Raw genomic sequence first — 21,214 nt, 5'->3', positions numbered from 1 at the left:
TCCAAACTCTCACCTGATGCCACCTGGAACAATTCTATCACCTGGAGTTCCCGCCTCTAGTGAGACACTGTGACACTGTGTTTATGCACAAGAGTGGCCTTGTTCTAAGGAGATGCATGCAGACTAATGATGTCTGCCGCTAAACCAAGAGGGAAAGAGAGAAAGGGAGAGAAGGAATAGGTAGGGGAGAGGGACAGGAAGGGGACAGAATGAAACAGAGACACCGTGACACAGACTACATCAGTGGGGGCAAAATATTAGTAACTGATCTATCTAGGCAGGTGTCCAGTTGTTTATTATTCAATTCTTGCAAATTTTCTGAAAATTTGCAGTTGAAAAAAAAAAAAAAAACTCTCCAGTAATGGGAAATACACTTTTTCCCAAAAAGCCGGTTCTGAGATAACTCATTTTCATGTTCAAATATAAATACTGCAGCTGCAGCATTCATTCATCACTTCCCTTTCCACATGTCTAATCTCCACCTTTCACTCCTTTCACACTTTTCTCCCTATCGCCTATACCTTAGATACCCTTATGACATAACTGTAATCATATCACACCTTTAAAAATATTTTTCTAAATATATATTCTGTGTATATATATATATACATATATATATGTATATATATATATGTCATCTTTCCAAGTCAACCTTTTAATTCAAGATTTCCTGTAATCTAATCTTTTTCAGCGTTTCAGCTTTGCTTTCTCATGGTTAGTTAACACTGTCCCAAATAAATTATTCTGCTTTTCCATGGTATTGCTTTTCAGTTCTAGAATTCCCCCTCACACAGAATTCTTTTCTATTCACTCTTCAAGATCCAGCCCAAATGACTTAAACTGAAATGTAGTTATCTATCTTACTTACACATCTGTTCAAATCCTACATGCTTCACGAAGTTTTCCTTGATTAACTCAGCCAAACTCAGCCAAAATCTCCATGGCTTAGTACAGTGCTTGTCAACTACACTTAAAATACACTTTTCAGTTAGACTCTCTGACAGTGCTTAATTGACAATACAGAAGGATGCTAATACAGTCCTTGCCTACCTCAAAGGGTGGCTTTGAGTTTAAAATGTTTGTGGTCAGCATTTCATATATATATATATTATTATTGAAGTATAGCCAGTTTACAATGCTGTGTCAATTTCTAGTGTACAGCACAATGCTTCAGTCATACATGAACAAACATGTATTCGTTTTCATACTCTTTTTCACCATAAGTTACTACAAGATATTGAATATAGCTCCCTGTGCTATACAGTATGAACTTGTTTATTCTATATATAGTAGTATCTGTAAATCTTGAACTCCTAGTGCAGTCAGCATTTTGCATCGTGTGTGTGTGTGTGTGTGTGTGTGTGTGTGAGAGAGAGAGAGAGAGAGAGAGAGAGAGAGAGAGAGAGAAGGTATCTGTAAACCATAATGTCCCATACTGTTATTTATTATTTTTATTTTTGCTTTCCCTTGAGGGAAACGTGTGGAACATATAACAGCCGTACAGAGGCCTAAGGCAGTAGACATAATAATACTGGGTACTCATGGTATACGGAAACTTTCCAAGATGTGTAGGAGTGTGGAGTCCCTGTTTTCAAGCAATCAGTTCTCTGATTCTCACTTCCCTTATACCCAAAACTAATCTGCCTGAAAATGTGCCCTGGGGTCAGAGTGTAATGTGGGCTCCTTTCCAAGCTTCCTTTATCACAAATGCCCCTCCCCTACTTTACAAAAGAAAGGCATAATTCTTCCCCACCCCACATCTTACTAAGGTGCTGTACCCCTGGGATGCAGAAACCTCTAGGACCCAAAAAAGGAACAATTGACTGGTGAATGAGAATGAGTAACACATCCTTTTACAAGTCAGGTGGTTTTCAGTTACTTGCTTTCAACAAAGTTGAAAGAAGACCTAGTCAGAGTTGTCAGCTGTTAGATCATTAAAAGTATTTTTTCTTTGTTAGAACTTTATGTGATTTTTTTGGCATATAATTTGGAAAGAGTTCAAAGAATTGAGTTGCACTGCTATAACAAAACTCTATTCATTCTCATGTACTTATTCATGTGAACAAGTTTTCTCAGTGCTTACATCCATGGAATTGAAAGCTTGGAACGGAATTGAAGCAACTCGTTCTCACTCTAGTAATACTCAGCTGCTGATAAATAATCTAGTTAAAAAGAAGTACTCAATTGCATCTCTTAAGATGCATTGCCAACAAAATTTTAATTTTGCGTTTAATATTTATTTTTAAGTATTTGAAATACGTTTTGATCAGTTAGAATAGTAAGGCTTAGAGTGTTAGGATCACAGGAAATTTGCTAAACGACCCTTAAATTTCTATTTCTACACACATTTTTATTACAAGAAAATATAAGACGACCAACAAAACAGTTCAAATATAAAATATATTGTTAGGATAAAATTCTGGAGGGGACGTGGAATGCAAACATGAGTTCCAGAAGATAAAGGATGGAAACTGCCCTAGTAGAAAAAGATTGTATTTTAAAAAGTGGATATTGGTGGGTATTAAATTCCTATGGTGTTTAGGGTTCATAGGCTACTTGTGACAGTTGTAAAACCTAAGAAGATAGGGGGAAAATGTGGATGTTACTTTAAACCATATAAGGATGTGCAAATTGTTTTAGAGGGCTCAGGAGCTAAAAAGTTTGATATCTTTAACATACGAGATGTCTGCTCCGAGACGGTGGTTTAATCGTTCCTCGGGATATTCAAACGCAGGTTAGATGAAAACCTGTCGCGCGTGTGGCTTTAGTACCTCGCATATGTACCGTCTATTTCGCCTCTCCTCGTAGACTGTAAGCGCTCAGAAGACCAGGGACTTGTTCGATTCTCGGCTCAGCGCCTGTACCCCGGGCACACTTCCCCGAACACCCCCGGAATGAATGACTTTATAGTGAGACCTGGGAGGGCCGTTAGCATGTCGTTCCGAGCGCCCGGCCCGCCGCGAGGCCGCGGAAGGCGTGGGAAGGCTCCGCGGAAACTCTGAGCCCCCGGCGCTCCGGGCGGGGTCCGGGCGGGGTCCGGGCGGGGACCCGGCGGGGGCGCGCGGGCGCGGAACCCGCGGCCGGGGGAGGTGCCACCGCGTGCCGCCGCGCAGGCGCGCAGCCGCCTCCGCGTGAGTGCGCGCAGTCGCGCGCCTGTCCCCGCGCGGGCTCCGTAGCGCGTGTGCAGACTGACGCAGCTCGCGGGCCCTCCTCCTGCTCTGCAGCGGCGTTGCCGGAGTTTTGGGCGTTTGGGAGGGGGCCAGGGAGCGAGAGTCGAGAGAGGGAGGCGGCGGCGGCGGCGGGGAGGAGGAGGAGGAGCAGGCGCCGCCATGGCCGCCGCTATCACCGACATGGCCGACCTGGAGGAGCTCTCCCGCCTGAGCCCTCTGCCCCCCGGCAGCCCCGGGCCGGCGGCGCGGGGCCGGGCTGAGCCCCCCGAGGAGGAGGAGGAGGAAGAGGAGGAGGAGGAGGAGGCGGAGGCCGAGGCGGTGGCGGCGCTGCTGCTGAACGGCGGCGGCGGCGGCGGCGGTGGGGCGGCGGAGGCGGCGGCGGAGTGGGGGGCGGTGAGGCGGAGACGATGTCGGAGCCGAGCCCCGAGAGCGCCAGCCAGGCCGGGGAGGACGAGGACGAGGAGGAGGACGAAGAGGAGGAGGACGAGAGCAGCAGCAGCGGCGGGGGCGAGGAGGAGAGTAGCGCCGAGAGCTTGGTGGGCAGCAGCGGCGGGAGCAGCAGCGACGAGACGCGCTCGCTGAGCCCCGGAGCCGCCAGCAGCAGCAGCGGGGATGGGGACGGCAAGGAGGGCCTGGAGGAGCCCAAGGGACCGCGGGGCAGCCAGGGCGGCGGCGGGGGCGGCAGCAGCAGCAGCAGCGTCGTCTCCAGCGGCGGCGACGAGGGCTACGGGACCGGGGGTGGCGGAAGCAGCGCGACCTCCGGGGGCCGGCGAGGCAGCTTGGAGATGTCGTCGGATGGGGAACCCCTGAGCCGCATGGACTCGGAGGACAGGTCAGTGCACTGAAGCGTCCCCCCTTCCCTTCCTCCTCTTGCGCTCCTGGGCCCCTTCAAGGGGGCCGGGGGGGGACTTTTTGCTGAGATCCCCCAGCTCCCCGAGTCCTCGGCCCCTCCCCCCGGCTCTCAACTCGGAAATCTCTCCCGGCCGCCGCGCCCCTCTCGCTGCGGATAGCGGCTTCCAAGTCTCAAACCCTTTCCCCCCCAACTCTCCTTTCCCCGCCCTCTTTCCCCTCGGCTCTGCACTCCGTACGGACCGAAGGACGGCTCTCACTCGGAAACAATCCCCACAGTAGGCCCGGATCCTCCGGCGGAGCCGAAGAGGGCCTTGATGTATACACATCTCGGTACACAAGGTTAGCTTCATCCAGCCGTGTTCGCGAATACTTGTCAGAACTATAATTGACAAGTGTTTTCCAACATGGCTGGTCTCGCCTGGATTTAACAGAACTTCCTTGTTCAGGGAGGAGACCCCAACCATCACTTTTCTCTACTTAAAAAAAGAGAAGGCTATTCTTTTATATTTAATCAGCGCTTCCAGGATGCCTCTTGTGTGGTCATTAACATGGTCTCCAAAGTGATTTTGGTAACTTCTCCTATTTGGTTGGTGATCAAATTGGGGGGTTTAAAAAACGTATTAATCGTCGTATAAAAGAATAATGAATTGATGTCCTTTAGAATAACTTTGCGGAATCAGAGAGTTGGAGTTCGTAGCAAAATTCAATCTTAGGGTGCAACATGTTGGTATACGTTTTAAAGTCTTTTTGTAGTAATACTTCAACGTGAGTCATGATTTTAGATGATAATATTTAAAGTCACGTATTGGCGAGATCTCTGAAGGGATTAGTATTTTTCTAAAGCTTCTTAGAAGTAACGTGGAGACTGACAAAAATGCGATTTACTTTTTTGGGACGTTAAAAAAATTATTGCTATAGTTTGTTTCAGTTTTTATTATCTTTACTTTTGATCTTTGGAAAAACTTCATGTTTTAACTAATTGGTTTTTAATGTACTTTTTTAAAAGGAGAGGACCATGTCATGCGTATTATACGGCATCAAAAGTATATTAGCGGTTATTTTGACCATCTGCTAATGTTTTGATGAGCAGTAGAATTTTTAACAATCGATGTTGACTTGGATTTAAAAGTTCAAGTATTCTAAAGTTGTAGAAATTCCGATTGCTAACTGATAGAATTTGATGCTTTATTTTCAAAATATTTGAGGCTTTGTATTCCTTATAACTTTTATAAGCCGATATGTTCATTTTTATCAGTTAATAAATGACATTCTACCTTACTGTCTAGTTAAGGAAATATCTTGGATGTGGTAAAATAGACTGTGCAAACCTTGGAAAAATTGTACTGGACTATGTACGCATGGCAGGAAGGAGAATGTCTTCAAGAAGATGAAAAATTGGTGTGAACTACACAATGAGGCATGTGTTATTTATCATTTTACTGTGTATTTCTCCATTGGTACCAGTGGATCAGTATATATTGTACCTTTGAAAAGCTGACGTTAGTTTATGCAGTCAGCATCTGCCCCAGTTGCGCCATTTACCTAGGGTACACACACACCCACCCACCCACCTGGCACTGCACGATTTAAATGTCTCTATCATTTCATATTCACAACTCTGGTGCCAGATAGGTATTATTTTGACCTACATTTAACAGATGAAGAAGCAAGTTGAGTGTCTCACTCAAAACAGTAAGTATGGGATGAAAGTGGTGGAGCTGGACCTGAACAAAGGTCCTCCAGTCCCCTGCTGTTTCCACTTCTCAAGAGCCAGAAGAACTCACTTTAGAGAACAGGCTACAAGCTTTATGTGTTAGGTTTTTCGGTTTTTGGTTTTTTTTTTTTTTTTTTTTTTTGGAGTTGATAACCTGTCTACTACATCCTTTTAGGAGAAAGTGAATTATTGGTCAAGTAATATTTCAGGAAGTGGAGTTTTGGCTTCATTTCATTTTTATTAGATGTTCACTTGAATATGTAATTTTTATGTATTTCAGAGTAAAGAGTAAGATGTTGGTGCTGCAGGTTCAAATAAGGTTAAAACTTGATAACTAAACATACTTGATTTTCTTGATGCTTAAACATTAGAGACTGCAAAATACTGTAATCATTTTATCATTTTACTATTATGGAGTAATGGATTTATCACGGGTATTAAAAACTAGTGAAACTGGTTGTGGTCTTGATAATCTTAATTTTGAAATGCCTCCTTTCTGCCTTTGAGGGTTTTTTTTTTAGTTTAAGTTTGTAAAGGATTCATAGTTCTTATAAACTGTCCTGCAGATTACACCAACCTGTGAATTTTTTAGATTGATTTTAGAACAATTTAGGTAGGGAATCTTTATTTTTGTAACTAATGGAAGGGTATCGTGGTTTTAAAGTGCTTTTTAAAAAACATGAGGCAAGGATTGACTCCTTATTGCAAGGATTTTATTATCAGAATTTACACTGTTCCTATTAGAATGCCCATTCAGGTTTTCTTTCACTTTGAAATTAGATTGTACTTTTGAATTTAACATACTTAAGACCTTGTTGAAATATCTTAAATATTTTTAACTGTAAGTACTTCTTTTTAAGAATTAACTGTAAAGACTTGGATAGTAAAGCTTGTGATCCACGGCGTCAGTTTACAACATGTATTTGAAGTGTTGTGAAACTGATCAGTTCATAAAATGATTAAATCACACTTGATACCAAAAACACTGATAATTTTTTTCCAGGAGAAAGTTACTCAAAACCAGCATAAATGTATTGGTGTGTTTATTTTGGAAAAGTTAGAAACCTTTAAAGTTGATAGGAATTTACTTTTACTTTGGTTATGAAGGTAATGGAATTTTCTTTGCGGGGAAATATATTTAGCTGTGTGAGGCCACTGAAAACTAGCTTTTGTTTTGCTTTGAACCTAAGCTTAAAGTACTTTTTTAAAAAGTTACCAACTTTTAAGTTAATTTCAGAGGCTAAATTCTAAGTAGAATTTTAGAATTTAAAATCTCTCTGAAATATTAGTGTAAAAATTAGTTCTAGCTGTTGAATCAGATTATACATGAAAATACTCTTAGCTGCTTATCTGTATAAGTGAACTGATAGTAACAGCCTCTGTTTTGTGATTATTTGTCTCCTTTTTATATTATGGTTTTTTTCCTCTCACCCAGAATGTGATAAGCCTTGACTTATTTTTGAAAAAAGCCACTTTCATCAGCCTTTCTGGGTAAATCGAGGTGTCAAGTGAAGAGTGCGTGTGTTAGAATAGGTAATAGGGAAGGGCATTTGGTATGAAACTTAATGATCAGCAGAGGCCACAGGTCCTTACTGTTTTGTGGATTAAAATTTGGATTCCCAGCCTTATGGGTTGCAGAGTTTGACACTGGGAAGACAGGGTTATATGCCCACTTTCCCGGGAGTGTGATCAGGAAGATCTGTTTTCTAGTGTAGAGGCTAAACTTTTTAATCAGGCTAATACTAGAAGGCCGCATGTTAAGGTTATCAAGATCCCTCCAGGCTGTGTATGATTGAGGTACTGTTCTGCTCATATGTCATGATGGAACTGCTTTTCACTGTCTCTTTCATCTCTGAAGCAGCTGTTCATAGTCTCTTCAGACTCCCTCTTTTGGCTACCTTTAAAAAATTTTTTTTTTGGTGGGAGAAGAGGGTAAGTACGTTTATTTATTTACTTATTTTTTCATGGAGGTACTGGGAATTGAACCCAGGACCTGGTGTGTGCTAAGCATGCACTCTACCACTGGGCTATACCCTCCCCACGCTGGCTACCTTTTAATTTTAACTAAATTTAGGGAAGAGCCTCTCACAGGTCTGTTTTCATTGATTAGATATTGTAACCTTCAGTTAAGGAAGGTATGGCTCTGTGCTAAAAACTAAACAAACAACAGTGAAACTACAGCTTTCCAGATTGAACTGGAGAGATTCTACATGGTCTTTTAAGAAACATTGAGACCACTTCATTGCATGAGTTAGGAAGTCTTGTGTGTAAGCTAGTTTGTTACCAAGCACAGGTATTTGCTATGTGCGGGAAGAACTCTTTACTGGATATTGTGGGAGATAGGAAGACAGAATGCTTCCTGCTTCACCCGTCTTGCATATTGCTTTGAAATTTTAACTCCATGGTGTAGTTTTGCCATAACACCTAGCACAAAACTTCATTGACTCTAAACTAAGGTGGAGATTTCACACCTTGCCTATGGTATTATCTTTTACTGCTGTCTAACAAATTTCCCCCAATTTTAGCAACCTAAAAGAACAAGCACGTGGTTTCTGAAAGTCAGGAATAGAGGGACTTAGCTGGATGGTTCTGGTTCAGTCTCACATTGCAGTGAAAGTGCTGGCTGGCACCGCAGTCATCTGAAGGCTTGACTGGGGCTGGAAATCCATTTCCAAGGTGGCTCACTTAATGTGACTTTTGGCAGGAGGCCTTGGTTACTCACCAAGTCAGTATCTCCAGAAGGCTGTTTTTTGTGTTGTTAGGACACAGCAGCTAGTTTCCCCCAGAGCAAGTCATCAGAGAGAAAGAGAGCCAAGGATTTATGACCTAAAGATACCTGCTCACATTTTCTCCATACATCTTCATTTAGCAGGTGGGGTTTTCCTGTTTTTCTTTTCATTCATACTATGACATACAACAGTTGCTTCAGATTTTTGTTGCCTGAGATGACATTTCAAAACCCATCAAAATGCCATGTTAAATTCTTTCCTGGTCGTTTAAAACTTGGCTTTAATTTCTTTTTCCTTTTAATTCCCGTATTTGTATTTCATCTTTATTTTTTCTTCCCATTTCTGTTTCTGTTCTGTGGGTGGAGAGATGTAGAATATTGCAGTCTGAAGAGCCTGTAATAAAGAGTCAAAAGACACAATTCCATTCTTAACGCCACCTGTATCATGATTTAAGTAGTATCTTTGACCTTTAGTTCCTCAGCTGCTAAACAGGATTAGGTTTTACCATGAAGGTGTTCTAAGGGCCACATGAATTTCTGTTAAGGAGCCCTGTGAGCTGTGTTCTGAAGAATCCATGTTATTTGAGTGCTTCATCCTTTTTGTTGTAGAACGGTATTTTTGAGAGGACAGACAGTTTAGCTCATTTTTGTAGCATCTAACATAGTACCTTGGTTATGGTGAGTACTCAATTAATTATTAGAATTAAATGATATACAAACAATACAGTTTATATAAATAAAGGTGCCTATATAAAGTGAGGACCTGGAATTTGGTGCCTCTGGTTGGATCACTGTATTCGGTACAGTGAGTTTAAGGCTAGCTTTTCTCTGGGGGTGTGCTCCAGAAGGGCCTGTAGGACCGCAGGCAGAATTCCACGTGGGCATTTCTCTGAGAAGGTGTCAGCAACTTTGTCTTCAGAGCCTCAAAAGGGTTTGTCTAAGTTAAGAGCTACAAATTTAGAGGAGATCCAGAGGTGCATGATAAATGCTTTTTAAATGATTGAACAACTCTGACATTGTAAATTTCTGTAAAAAGCATATTTTAAAAGTGAACATCAGTATGGAAAATCTGAAATGGATAGACATCAGAGGCTTTTTTTAAAAAAACAAACAGTGTTTAGAAGTATTTACTGTAGGAAAATGCCTAACATTTTATCAAAGGTGAATGGAAAATTTGACATTAAGGAGAGAAAGTGTAGGGAGAGAAGTGGTTAAGAGTACAGTGCAGTATAAGTCAGAATGTTTGGATTTGAATTCTGGCTGTCACTTAAGCTGGGTGACCATGGGCCAGTTACAAAGGCTGTTTCACTTCTTACTGCTGCTTCAGGTTTCTCATCTGCAAGAGGGGGACAGTGATAGTTCCTATCCTGTAAGATAGTTACTGGGATTACATGTACAGAATTTGGCGCACAATGTACCTGGCATTTATTATGTGATAGATATCTGTTCCACAGTTGTGCACAGGACCCCCGTTATGTGCCAAGTACTATTCTAGGTGCTGGTTACACAACAGTGACTGAAAAATAAAGCCCCCGACCTCATGGATGGGGAGAGACAGGCTGCGCACAGGATCTGGTAATAGCTAAGCTAGTCATGATCTACTGTTGAAGCACTTTAAGATCTGAAATGCCAAAAAGTACTGTACCAGCTGTTGAGTGTGTGGCAAATATCTGTAAATGAGTGCTGCAGAAATTTGCACAAGGATATGCTGTACTAGACTATTTCATTACAAAATCTACATTTTAATCATTTTCTGTAACATATATGGTTGACCTAAAAGGCCTCATCATATCTTTTATTTTTAACAGTTTTTAATATGTAAGTAACGCTACTGACAGAAGGTTTTGGAGTATGTTTTCTAGTAATGCTAATGGATTTGCAGTTACTGTAACCACATGTTGAGTTCATTTTTATGACCAATAGTTTGCATTTGTAAAAATAATACTTGTATTGACCTTGGAACTAAATAGACAATTTTGGGCATGGATTTGAGAGCAGGTGGATGTTTGGATGTTTAAAAAATCATTTTTTGATCACTTACTGATGGTTAGTATTGTACCCTGTTTAGTGATAAGAAAGAAATGTGATGGTGTCTCCCCAGATATTTAATTTTTAAAGAAACGACTAAAAAGATTATTCCATTATTTTCTAGTTTTCTGTAAATTGTTTGTGACACAGTACTTTAAAGTTATAACTATAGAGTGTTGTAGTCGATGACTGAAGTTTTGATGGGAGAGGGGGACTGGATTTTAGGGTTCGTTGAGTGATGAAGAGTAATTTCTAGAAAGCCTAAATGAAACAAGAAGGAAAGAGCCTAACATATTTGGGAAAGTTCCTGCCTAGATTTGAGGAACCACACTGGAACTGGGAAATAAAAATGAATGTGATGGCTCAAGTGTGATCTTTCACGCCCACACAGATGTGCCCATCTTTCTGTAGATTTGTGAATCACATTCTTTGCCTCTCCCTAACTTCTGTCTTTATCCTGTTCGGGTCTTTCCTTGGACTTTTCCTCTAGACTGTCCCTAATTCTTTGTTAGACACATTGCTAGCACTTGGGTTCTCCATTGCCCTTAGCACAATCTGAGTGATATGTACTGTTCACCTCTTTCCCTAGGATGTGCGCTCCCTGCAGATAGGAACCACATCTGTCTTGATCGTTGCTCTCTGCAGCACCTGGCACAGTGCTCGACACTTATTTTAGGTATTTTTGAATATACTTTGAATGATGAAACTGTGTTACAGGAAAATTAATCACATGTGACAAAGGTAGAGAAGGAAAGCTGGGAGCTGGGAGACCAGTTAGGAGCTAGTAGGAAGAGTACAGGTGTGAAGTGAGGAGACTTGAGCTAGTGCAGAAGTTGGGGGAGAGTCATGCTTGGGAACCCGAATCAAAGGAAAGAAGAGCTAATTTCCTGGGTGATCTGTAAGAAAAATATTGTTACTATTTCTGAGTGAAAAGTTTTTTTTCTTAAGGATTTAATTGGAACAATAGCTTACCATATTTTTTCGAGACACATCTATCACTAAAATAACTAAAAGAACATTGGGTAGTGAAAGCATGAACGTTTAAGTCAGAAAGACATGGTGTTATAATTTAACTTCTCGGAAGTTGTCTCCTTACCTTTAAAATAGGAGAAATATCTTAGTGTTATGATTAAGTGGGGTGGAATATGTAAAGGGCCTGGGGCTGTAACTAATTCATAATGTCATTTATCCTCCCATTTCTCATGTGTAGAAGTGTAGAAAGGTTACTCTGGTGAGACTGAGTAATCAGTATTGTAGTACTGGCTTTACTAGAGACTGCCTGCAGGAAATTTGGCAAATCATTTCATTTCTCTGAACTTCAGATTGATTCTTTTTCTTTAAAGTGAGGGCTTTGGACCAAACAATATAAAGTAATTTGAAGCTCAAATGTGATAATTCTGCTGTGGGTTTGGCAAGTACTCTACTCTAAATGCGAGTCAGGACACAGACACACACGCGCGCTCGCGCGCGCGCGCACACACACACACACACACACACACAAGATTATAAATCACATTCTTCTGCCTCTCCCCAACTTCTGTCTTTATGACGCCTGGTCACGTTCAGGTCTTACCTTGAACATTTTCTCAGGCAGACTGTCTCTGATTCTTGGTTAGACACTAGCTAGCACTTAGGTTCTTCATTGCCCTTACCACAGTCACAGTGATTATTTACTGTTCATCTCTTGCTAGAATGTGCGCTCCCTGCGAATAAGAACTTACTCTCTGTATGTTCTGTACATGTATAGAATATATATGTTCTGTCCTTTAGACAAAGCCAGGATGTTGCAGGTGTGGCTTTGCTATATCCAAGATCTCAAAGATACTTTAGATAGATTCTTCTGGGTTCAGAAATCACCATATTTCTAATTCATATGCTGTTATATTGAAATACCCATTTGTGTTTGTATTCTCTAGGCTGTAACATTTTTAAGATTAAAATCAGGTCCTATTTCTATACTTTTCAGCAGTTACCTATCCTGCACTTGCTTGTTACGCTCGCTGTATTGAGTAACTTGGTAACTGGTTGAATTTAACCAAATGTGGATGCCCCTGGTCGTAGTCCTTTCTCACTGTCACTAGAGTGACCGCATGAAACTCAGAGGAGAGCCGTTCTATGCTTTGTACCTTCTCCCCCGTTCTTTTTGGCTGCGTATGTGGAAACAGTATTTGAAGAAAATTGACTATTTGAATAATTTAAAAAAGCAGAATCCCCCCAACTTATGTTTCCCAAGAAAAAAATAAATTTATGTCCTATTTTAGAAGACAAGCACTATTGTCTAGTTTGCTTAAGAATCTGAAACTCTTGAACTTACTAAAAGGATTTTATGAAGTTCATTGCATCCTCATAACCAAGGAGGAAGCACACAGATTATATCTTGCCCAAAGCCACAAGGCTCCTTGAGAATGCAGGCAGTCCTGGCTCGAGCTGACAGTTGTAACAACTTCGACTAGGGAAGTTTAATTAAGATAGTATAAGTTGGTGGCCCTTTTAATTTTCTTCCTGTCTCTTTTGTGAAGAGTAACATGTGCTTGAGTTCATTTACATTTCTGGGCCTTATTCTCATTTGTAATTATATATAGTTAGACTTTGTAACCTAAAGTCCTCTTAAGACTAGGACCAGTCTTTCTGACATTTTATTTCTTTAAATTTAACACTTTTCAAAGTCCTTGACTTGCTTTCTGGTTTTCATTTATATTTTGAGTTTCTATGAAGACGAAGTGTTGTTGATTAGAGAAAACAGGTTTTAGAAGGGTATTAGTATTTCCTAGTAAATGCGCTTAATAATTCATTCCTAAATTATGAAATTTTTGTCATTACTTTTTATAAATCCTTGTTAAAATGCCAAGGGTGGATGAATCAGCTGTGGACTTTTTAGTGGTTTAATTCCTGTTGACGGGCACCTGCATGTGTCTTCCGAGGTGTCGCACGCTATTGGAGTCATTCTTGTCAGATATGTGTATGCTTGTCATCTGGTAGAATCATTTTTATGATTTAACACTAACTTTAAAAAAAAGGCAAATAAATATGTGATTGCTTCTGTATAGAATGGGTATTGTTTTTCATAGCAGGTTTTTTTGCATACCATCTTTGCGTATAGACATTTTTCTGAAATCTTTTTGAGACAGTAAAAGATAATTCCTTACAGTGTAATTTTCCTGAAGTAGGATGTTTCTAGTATTACAGTCTTTTTGAAGATAATTGCTGATCTCTTAAGCTGGATAAAAAATGTGGGTGGAGTAATCTTAAAGGGCAATAGACTAGAGATGAGAAACAACTTTAAAATAATGTGCATAGTGGTGGTAGAAGAAGGTAACCTTGTTTTCTGTAGACTATTTCATCAGTGTTGCATAAAGTCCCTTTTGGCCAATTTAGTGAATACTGCTGGGTCTTGGGGTAAAATCTTTTGTCTTTATTCAGAGAAATAATTGTGGGAATAGAGAGTAGTCTTTTTCTTGATTAGAAAAATCCATTTTAGCTTTTTAAATTACAGTGATAATAGCTTGTAATTACAGTAATAATAGTAATAATATCTTGGTTTTGGCTAATGATTTTTAGTGTGCCTCCAGTTAATTTTTATGATTATCTCAGGGTGACATAGCTATATATTTTATTTGCCTTAAGAACCCTACTTAAATTTGTCACAAAAAGCTATGTGAGCATTTACTGTGTGCAAGGCACTAGCTAGGTTTAGGGTTTTACTCTGAATGAGAGGTTTATAGGTGATTCATAGTACAGATCAACCAGATCGTAAGGAAGCAGAATTTCTTCCACCTTAGGTGAGTAGGAAAGGCCGTAGGGAAGCTTGACTTGAGCTTACATGACACGTGTAATATACTAGGCATATATTTGTACTTTTTTTCTCCTAATTGTTTCTGAGTTGAAAGATCTGCGAGCCTGCATCAGCACAGCAGTTTGACAGGCAAAACCAGGCGACCTTACTGGAAATCAGATATGGTCTACATTCCTTAATCCTGCTTAAGACCAGTTTCATAACTTACTCTTTGCTTTTGATAAATAAAAACTAAAATGACTGAATATTTTAGAGTTGGATTTTATGTACACATTAGTAGGCTTATATCTGTGTCAGTGGCCTGAGTTCTAAATTTGGGACAAGTTCTACCTGAGCATAGTGTTGCTTTCCATGACTGACCTTGAATTAATTTTTTTAATGAAGCTAATTGACTAGTAGGAATCAAATTTAAGAGTTCATCTTATTACTAAAACCATCTGTCCAAATGAGTCAGATTCCATGTAGATGCTAAATGTGTGTGTGTGTGCGCACGCATGCACGTGTGTACTATAGATGTACATAAGCAAAGAAACAGCCAACACTGAGCGTCAGGTTATCTTGGTGTACAACATAGGTGACATTTCAGTATCTCTTGAATCAGAAATTTACTCAAATTTTTCCTTTGTATAAATGTGACACATGATTTGGCACTAGTGTTATATACCTGTGTGACTTTGGGCAAGTCACGTAATTTTTGTGTCTCAGTCTCACTTATCTTCTCAGTCTCTTATCTGTGAGATGATGATACTAATACTTGGGTGTTAGTAATTAACGAGTAGTTAGTTCATTTGGTTGTTGTAAGCATTACATGAGTTAATGCTTGTCAAGCATTGTTCCAGTAACTATGGCTGACAACCAACTCCAACATCTAGTAGTTTTTAACACATGACTTTGCTTATGAATGTGCAATCTGAGCAGGGCTTGGCACTGATGGCTAGACTCCTGCTACACTTGGTGTCAGCTTGGAGCAGCATGAAGTCTGCCGACTGCAGTCACCAGAAAGCTTGCTCACTCAGGAATCTGTCAGGTGTGTGGTACCTGGGCTGAGAGGACTCCGACAGCCGGGGGCCAGAACACCTGGGGCTCCCAGCATCTCTCTCTAGCTCTGTGTACTTTCTTGACGGGATCTTTTCAGCATGATGACTTCAAGGGAGCCAGATTTCTTTACAGAGTAGTGGGTAGTTCAGGGCTCCCAAGCTATGTGTCCCAGGAGAAAGCCAGACAGAAGATGTTTTGCCTTTTGGTGACCTGGCCTTGGAAGTCTGGCAGTATCACTTCTGCGAGGGTCTCAGGCCTGCTTAGATTCCAGGGGAGGCGGTATAAACCTCGCACCTCTTGATGCCACGTTGTGAGAAGAGGATGTAGGAAGCTGTGTATATGCGTGTGGCCATCTTTGGAAAATAACGTTTTGGCACAAGCACATAGAACAAAGCAGGGCATATAGCAGTCACTCAGAAAGCATTAACTGTTGTGATAAAGAATGGTAAATCAGATTTTAAAACAGTGCCTTACTTTTCTGATACAGATTTTGATAGAATACATAATCTCCTTTTTCTTTAGGGTTAAGTCATAAAATGTTAACAGGCAGACAGTTGATAGTTATCTTGAGGTGCTTGTTTGAACTTGTTCAGTTTTAGCTTTTAATCCTTTGTCAATGTCTAGAATAAGGATCAGGGCACAAAATTACAGTCTCTTTCAACAAAGGAGGTGAGGAACGGTATGGATAACTGAAGTAAAGAGTTTGACTCTTTTTTCCCCCCTCTTTTATGAGGGGGAGGTAATTGGATTTATTTATTTATATTTGGAGGAGGTACCAGGGATTGAACCCAGGACCTTCATAAGCATGCATTCTACCACTTGAACTATACCCTCCCACCACAAGAGTTTCACTCTTAAAGTCATATAGTATCAGGCATGCAACTTCAGACTTAAAAAAATATAGGACTGTCTTAAATGTACTGTTCTGAATTTTAACTTCTTTTCTTTCTTTTTTTTTTTTTAAAATACATAGGAAACATTTATTTATTTATTTATTTGGATGGAGGTGCTGGGGATTGAACCCAGGACCTCGTGCATTCTAAGCATGTGCTCTACCACTGAGCTATACCCACCCCCCTGAATTTTAACTTTTAATAATTTTGATTACAAGTATGGGAGACACACAGAGTGATCTTTCTAGTAGTGAGTGACAATTTTATTATAGATGAAAGGAACATTACCTTTGAGCCAAATAATAGCTTTGTCCTATGATTAGATAAGGAATCCCTTGGATATGGTTATGTTTACCTATGATTTGACAAGTACTTTGAAAACTATATATAATGCACATAATTCTATCCAAAGGTTATTACCAGTTAAGCCAAGATTGTGATGCTTGACCCTGTGAAATGTTCCTTCGTTAGACCAGGAGAATTTTTGTCTCCCTAGCGCTCTCCTACTCTCTTCAGTCCATATGGAGGACCTTGTTCCATTCTTTAAAAATCAGAATTAAAGAATATATTCATTTTACAATAATTCTGATACAAATTATGAACTGAGAGCTTCCTGGAGATTGTGTGTTTTTCACTGACAGAACAAAAATAAAATGGCCTTGATCCTTTAGAGATGAGAGAGGTTCTTTTCTGGAACCTCGATCAGTACCTTGCAGATCCTGAAGACAGTGGCTCATCTAGTGGCTCACCTTGATCATGCTGTTTTCCTGCTACATTTTTAAAGTTTGGTACCTTTTACTCTTTCACTTTGTATATAACAGAGCTCAAGTGGTTTCTAACCTTTTGATGTAAAAGCTAGCAGTTTGAGAATTTTGAGGTCTGTTAAGAAAATAGACAATCTAAAAAACATTTTACCAGCTTTGAGTAGTGAAAGAAGAGGGGGAAGCTTTTCCCCCAGATTTTATATGGAACCCCAAGGCATAAGACATTAAAATGGTATTTTATTAGTATTTTTCTTAAAAGTTCAAAATTTAACAATTTGTAAAGTCAATCAGAACAATAAAGCTTTTTTAGAAGAACTTAAATTTGCTGTGGGGCTTGTGGACAATACAAGTTTGTGTCAGTTTCAGCATCTGGTTTTTTTCTTGTTCTGTTTTGGATCCTCAGTCTTGAGAATTTGCCTTGTAGACCCTGGCGACTTGTCCTTCCGTCTCCATATGCACCTTAATCTTCCTGGTCAGAAGTTCTGAGCGTGGGTTACTAGCATGGAGGTCTTGTTTGGAAGACACCATCACTTACTGGTCTTCATTGCCTTTACTTCATATTACACATACAAAAGTGACCAGAGTCTGAAATTTAAGCAATAAAACTCTTAATATTGTCTCATGTCAGCCCTTTAATTTGTTAGCAGCCACCTGACTGGTCCTCTGGCAGAGGAGAGCCTGCAGACAGTGACGGTGAGCCTTTTTGGAAGGCATTTAATTGGGTGAGGCATAGGGTGTCTGATATGCAGACCTAATTTTACATGAATGGACAAGTGGAGGCCTAAGTTAGGGGGGAAAATAGCAGTGCAGAGCTGCAGCTTTGCTAATCAATGACATATTTATAGGAAATCCTCATATTTACATTTTAGTTTTTTTGAGTGATAAGAGTAAATTATACTTGATTTCACTATTATACACTTTTTTCCCCCTTCAGGTCCCTGTTCTCAGCCTTCCTTTAAAGTTACACATTTCAATAGCCTACAAAGAGAAGGACGCAAAGTTACCAAGGAAAATTCATAGCACAAATAAGTTTCCTCACAGATAACTGAAAAGAAGACTGCAGATAAGGCTGCCCCTACCCATTTGACCTCAAGATTTCAAATTCAGCAGTTAACCTTAGAATAAAATTAAAATATTCCCGATCAGAAACATACTGTCTCCAATCTATTTCAGAGAGACCTTTAAGATTTGTTCTATATATAGTCTAGATCAGAGGTTCTTAAACACTTTCCCCTGAAGCATCTCCTTTGCTTTCTTAAATACTGAGGAATATGAATTTTATCTCAGTAAAGCTGTTTAAAGAGTTACTAAAGAAACCAAAGAGCTTTTGTTTTTGTTGGTTATATTTATTGCTATTCTAGGGTCAAAAAATCAAAACAGCACATTTTTTAAAAAAGTATTAGTTAATTTAAAAGTAAACCAATTATATGTAATGTAAACAATGTTTTTTAAATGCAAGATAACTTTTCCAGTTTAAAAAATAGAAGAGTGACATTGTTTTATATTAATGTCTGACTTAACTAGTTTCTCATAATTGCTTCTGCATTCATTCTGATGCTGTGAATTTATTTGGTTGAACCATATGAAGAAAACCTGGCTGATAGTCCTTCCTTTTCCAACTGATAATCTGTATTTTAATAGCCTTTTTTAAGGTAATTATGTGGCTATTTGATAATATGCCAAAACTTGACAAATGATAGTTCCTTTGTTTTTTTTTTTTTTAAGATCATTTGCAATGTGGGATCTGAAACCATGTCAATGAACTTTTCTCACTCTGGTATTAAGATCATGGTCTTGTCCTTCTCCATCATAATAACATAGCATCCATGTCTTACTTCCTCTGCTCCTGTATCTTGTCATTTAGCAAGCTGACCTTTACTTCTCAGTGTTGGCAGCCCTGTGGGCAGTGGTCATGCCCACCAAACAGATGTTTTGCTTGGAAGTAATTTGAGTTCTCAAAGAAGGGGCTGTTCTTCTATGTATGAGTGAGTTGGGCCTTGAATTCCCAAAGGAAACCATTTTCATAAAATCCATGTAGGTAGTTACTCTAGATGTTGGGGTCTGGTCAGCCTGATAGTCTCTTAAAAGGAAAAGGGGAAAAAGTGAATGTTGTTATTTTAAAAATGCTTTATGTCCTTCCCTAAATATTGCATTGGAATATCTAATAAATGTTTTTTTTTTCTTTTAACTTAATGGATTTTCTGGTGTCAAGGGGTGTGTGTGTGTGTGTGTGTGCGCTCGCTTTCTACAATATGAGACAGTTCCTTAAACAGTCTGGTCAGTCTCAGTTGGATAATAATAACGAAAGAGATCTTTTAGAGTCTTGCTACTTAAAATGTTGTAGCAGCAGCAGCAGCAGCAGCAGCAGCAGCAGCAGCAGCAGCAGCAGCAGCAGCATCAAGCTGACTCTTGTTAAATATACAGTATCTCAGGTCTTACCCCAGACCCGCTGAATCAGAACCTGCAGTTCATAAGATCACAGGTGTTCATATACACATTAGTTTGAGAAGCACTGCTTCAAATGATTGAAACTGTTGAAATAGAGTGAGGGCTTTTTCTGGGTTAGATTTTCTTCCAAATACCAGGCTGCTTTTGTTCACATTTTACAGAATCAGTAAGGGTTCATTGGGAAGGAGAAGTAACTGAGTGAAAGATTTTAATATATGCTTGAACCTAGAAAAGATCAGGTGGAATGTCACCTTCTAATTCTGACCACCTTGTTACCCTGCTATTACAGGAGGAAGGACACTGGTTTCTGTGAGATCTGTACCTAGCTCAGGGTCCTGTCAGAATCAGAAATTGCTTGCAGCTTGTCTCCTGTGCTCTCCTTCAGCAGGACTGTTGGCTGTATCGGTCTAAAGGGTGGTGATTCCGGCATGGCTCTGGTGCCGAGAGAGAGCCTGGAAGTTTAGGATTGGGTGCTTCCTAGAAGTTGTAGGAGCCAGAGGGGCTATGAGGCAGGATTCCACTTAGCCCTGCCGGGCAATCTGAGGCTCTGAGGGGATGCTGCCCCGCTGTGGAGTGTCTTGAGCTTCCAGGGCAGAGAACCCCCTCCCCCCGACTCCTCTGCTGCTGCATTAGCAGCTTGTTGCCAGTGGTGGACAAAGTGCATTTGATTCTCCTCTCCTTTTATGAAGATCTGTGTCCGCATGAAGCACTGCTTTTCAAGTGAATGATGCTGCACGTAGCCAGTATGCACTGTTGCTTAGTGGCCATGGCTGTTTGGACTTGAAAGGCTCGCCTTCTGTGGTAAAGTTAATAGCAAAATAGGATCAGTTCTGTGTAAATAGACTATTGCCAGTTGGATTTGTCTCAAGGATATGAGTCTCTTCACTTTGCTTTACTTTGTTCAATTTAAAAGAAATTGATTTGGTTTCATTTTCAACTAATTTTGAACTTTCAAAGAAAAGCTGCACATAAATGTGGCTAAAATGATACAAAAGGGGATTTACAGGTTAAGTCTCTTACTTCCCCCCACCCACCCCAACATGGACAGTGTTTTGTGTATCCTTCAGAAGAGGTTTGTCTTTAGAGGGTAGCTGTATCTCTGTCTGTCCTCCTCCTCCACCTCTGTGTGCAGATTGGAACATTACTCCCCTGCACTTTTGTGGCTTTTTTTTTTTTTTTTTTTTTTGCCTTGGAGATGGTACTACAGTAGGTCATTGAGATTTACCTGTTTTGTGAGATAGTTTATAAATTGAATCTGATTTGTTATTCACTTAAAACAGTATTTTGCCTTTGGAATTAATTAGTATGGTTTATGAAAGTATATACCTTACAGGGAAAATGTTTTAAAACATATGAAGCAAGTAGTAAGGAAAATAGGTAACCATTTTGCAGTTAAGGGCCTCATGAGACTTGAAATTTCTAGGACTCAAATAAAAATTTGTGTTTCAGTATAGAAAAGCTATCATGCTTACAGTTTATTCCTGTAAAAACAAATGATATATGAATACATTTTCAGATATTTAAGAGTTGATTCACATTTGAGAGTTTTATAGTGATAACAGAATTTTAGAATGAAGTTGTAGAGTTGAAATTTATAATCTACATATTGACTGGTAGATAGTTACAGCCAGATGGACCTAAATACATAAATATCCTTTGAAGGGAAATCTGAGACGTTTTTCAGATCTGAAGCATCTTACAAAAATATCTTTGCTGTCTTTTTGAAATGGGTACATTTGATGTTAGACACAAATCCTCATTTAGCTTATTTAAAAAGTTAAAGTTT

General features: G+C 39.9%; 1 protein-coding gene and 1 non-coding gene across 2 annotated transcripts in view; one reads left to right on the top strand and one right to left on the bottom strand.

The window, feature by feature from the left end:
* Positions 1-3,192: 3,192 nt before the first annotated feature.
* AEBP2 (AE binding protein 2) overlaps positions 3,193-21,214 on the top strand; it is a 51,754-nt gene continuing 33,732 nt past the window's right edge. The window contains 2 exon segments of the mRNA XM_032473458.1: positions 3,193-3,530; positions 3,533-4,002. Of these exon segments, the coding sequence (XP_032329349.1) occupies positions 3,330-3,530; positions 3,533-4,002 (671 nt within the window). The 5' untranslated portion in view covers positions 3,193-3,329.
* On the bottom strand, positions 16,325-16,396 carry TRNAS-AGA. Its single transcript has one exon. It is a non-coding gene; the product is annotated as a tRNA-Ser (tRNA).

The sequence above is a fragment of the Camelus ferus genome, chromosome 34, assembly GCF_009834535.1.
Source record: "Camelus ferus isolate YT-003-E chromosome 34, BCGSAC_Cfer_1.0, whole genome shotgun sequence".
NCBI lineage: Eukaryota > Metazoa > Chordata > Mammalia > Artiodactyla > Camelidae > Camelus > Camelus ferus.
Note: the sequence above shows the minus strand (reverse complement) of the source record. Positions and strands in the feature narration are given on the sequence as shown.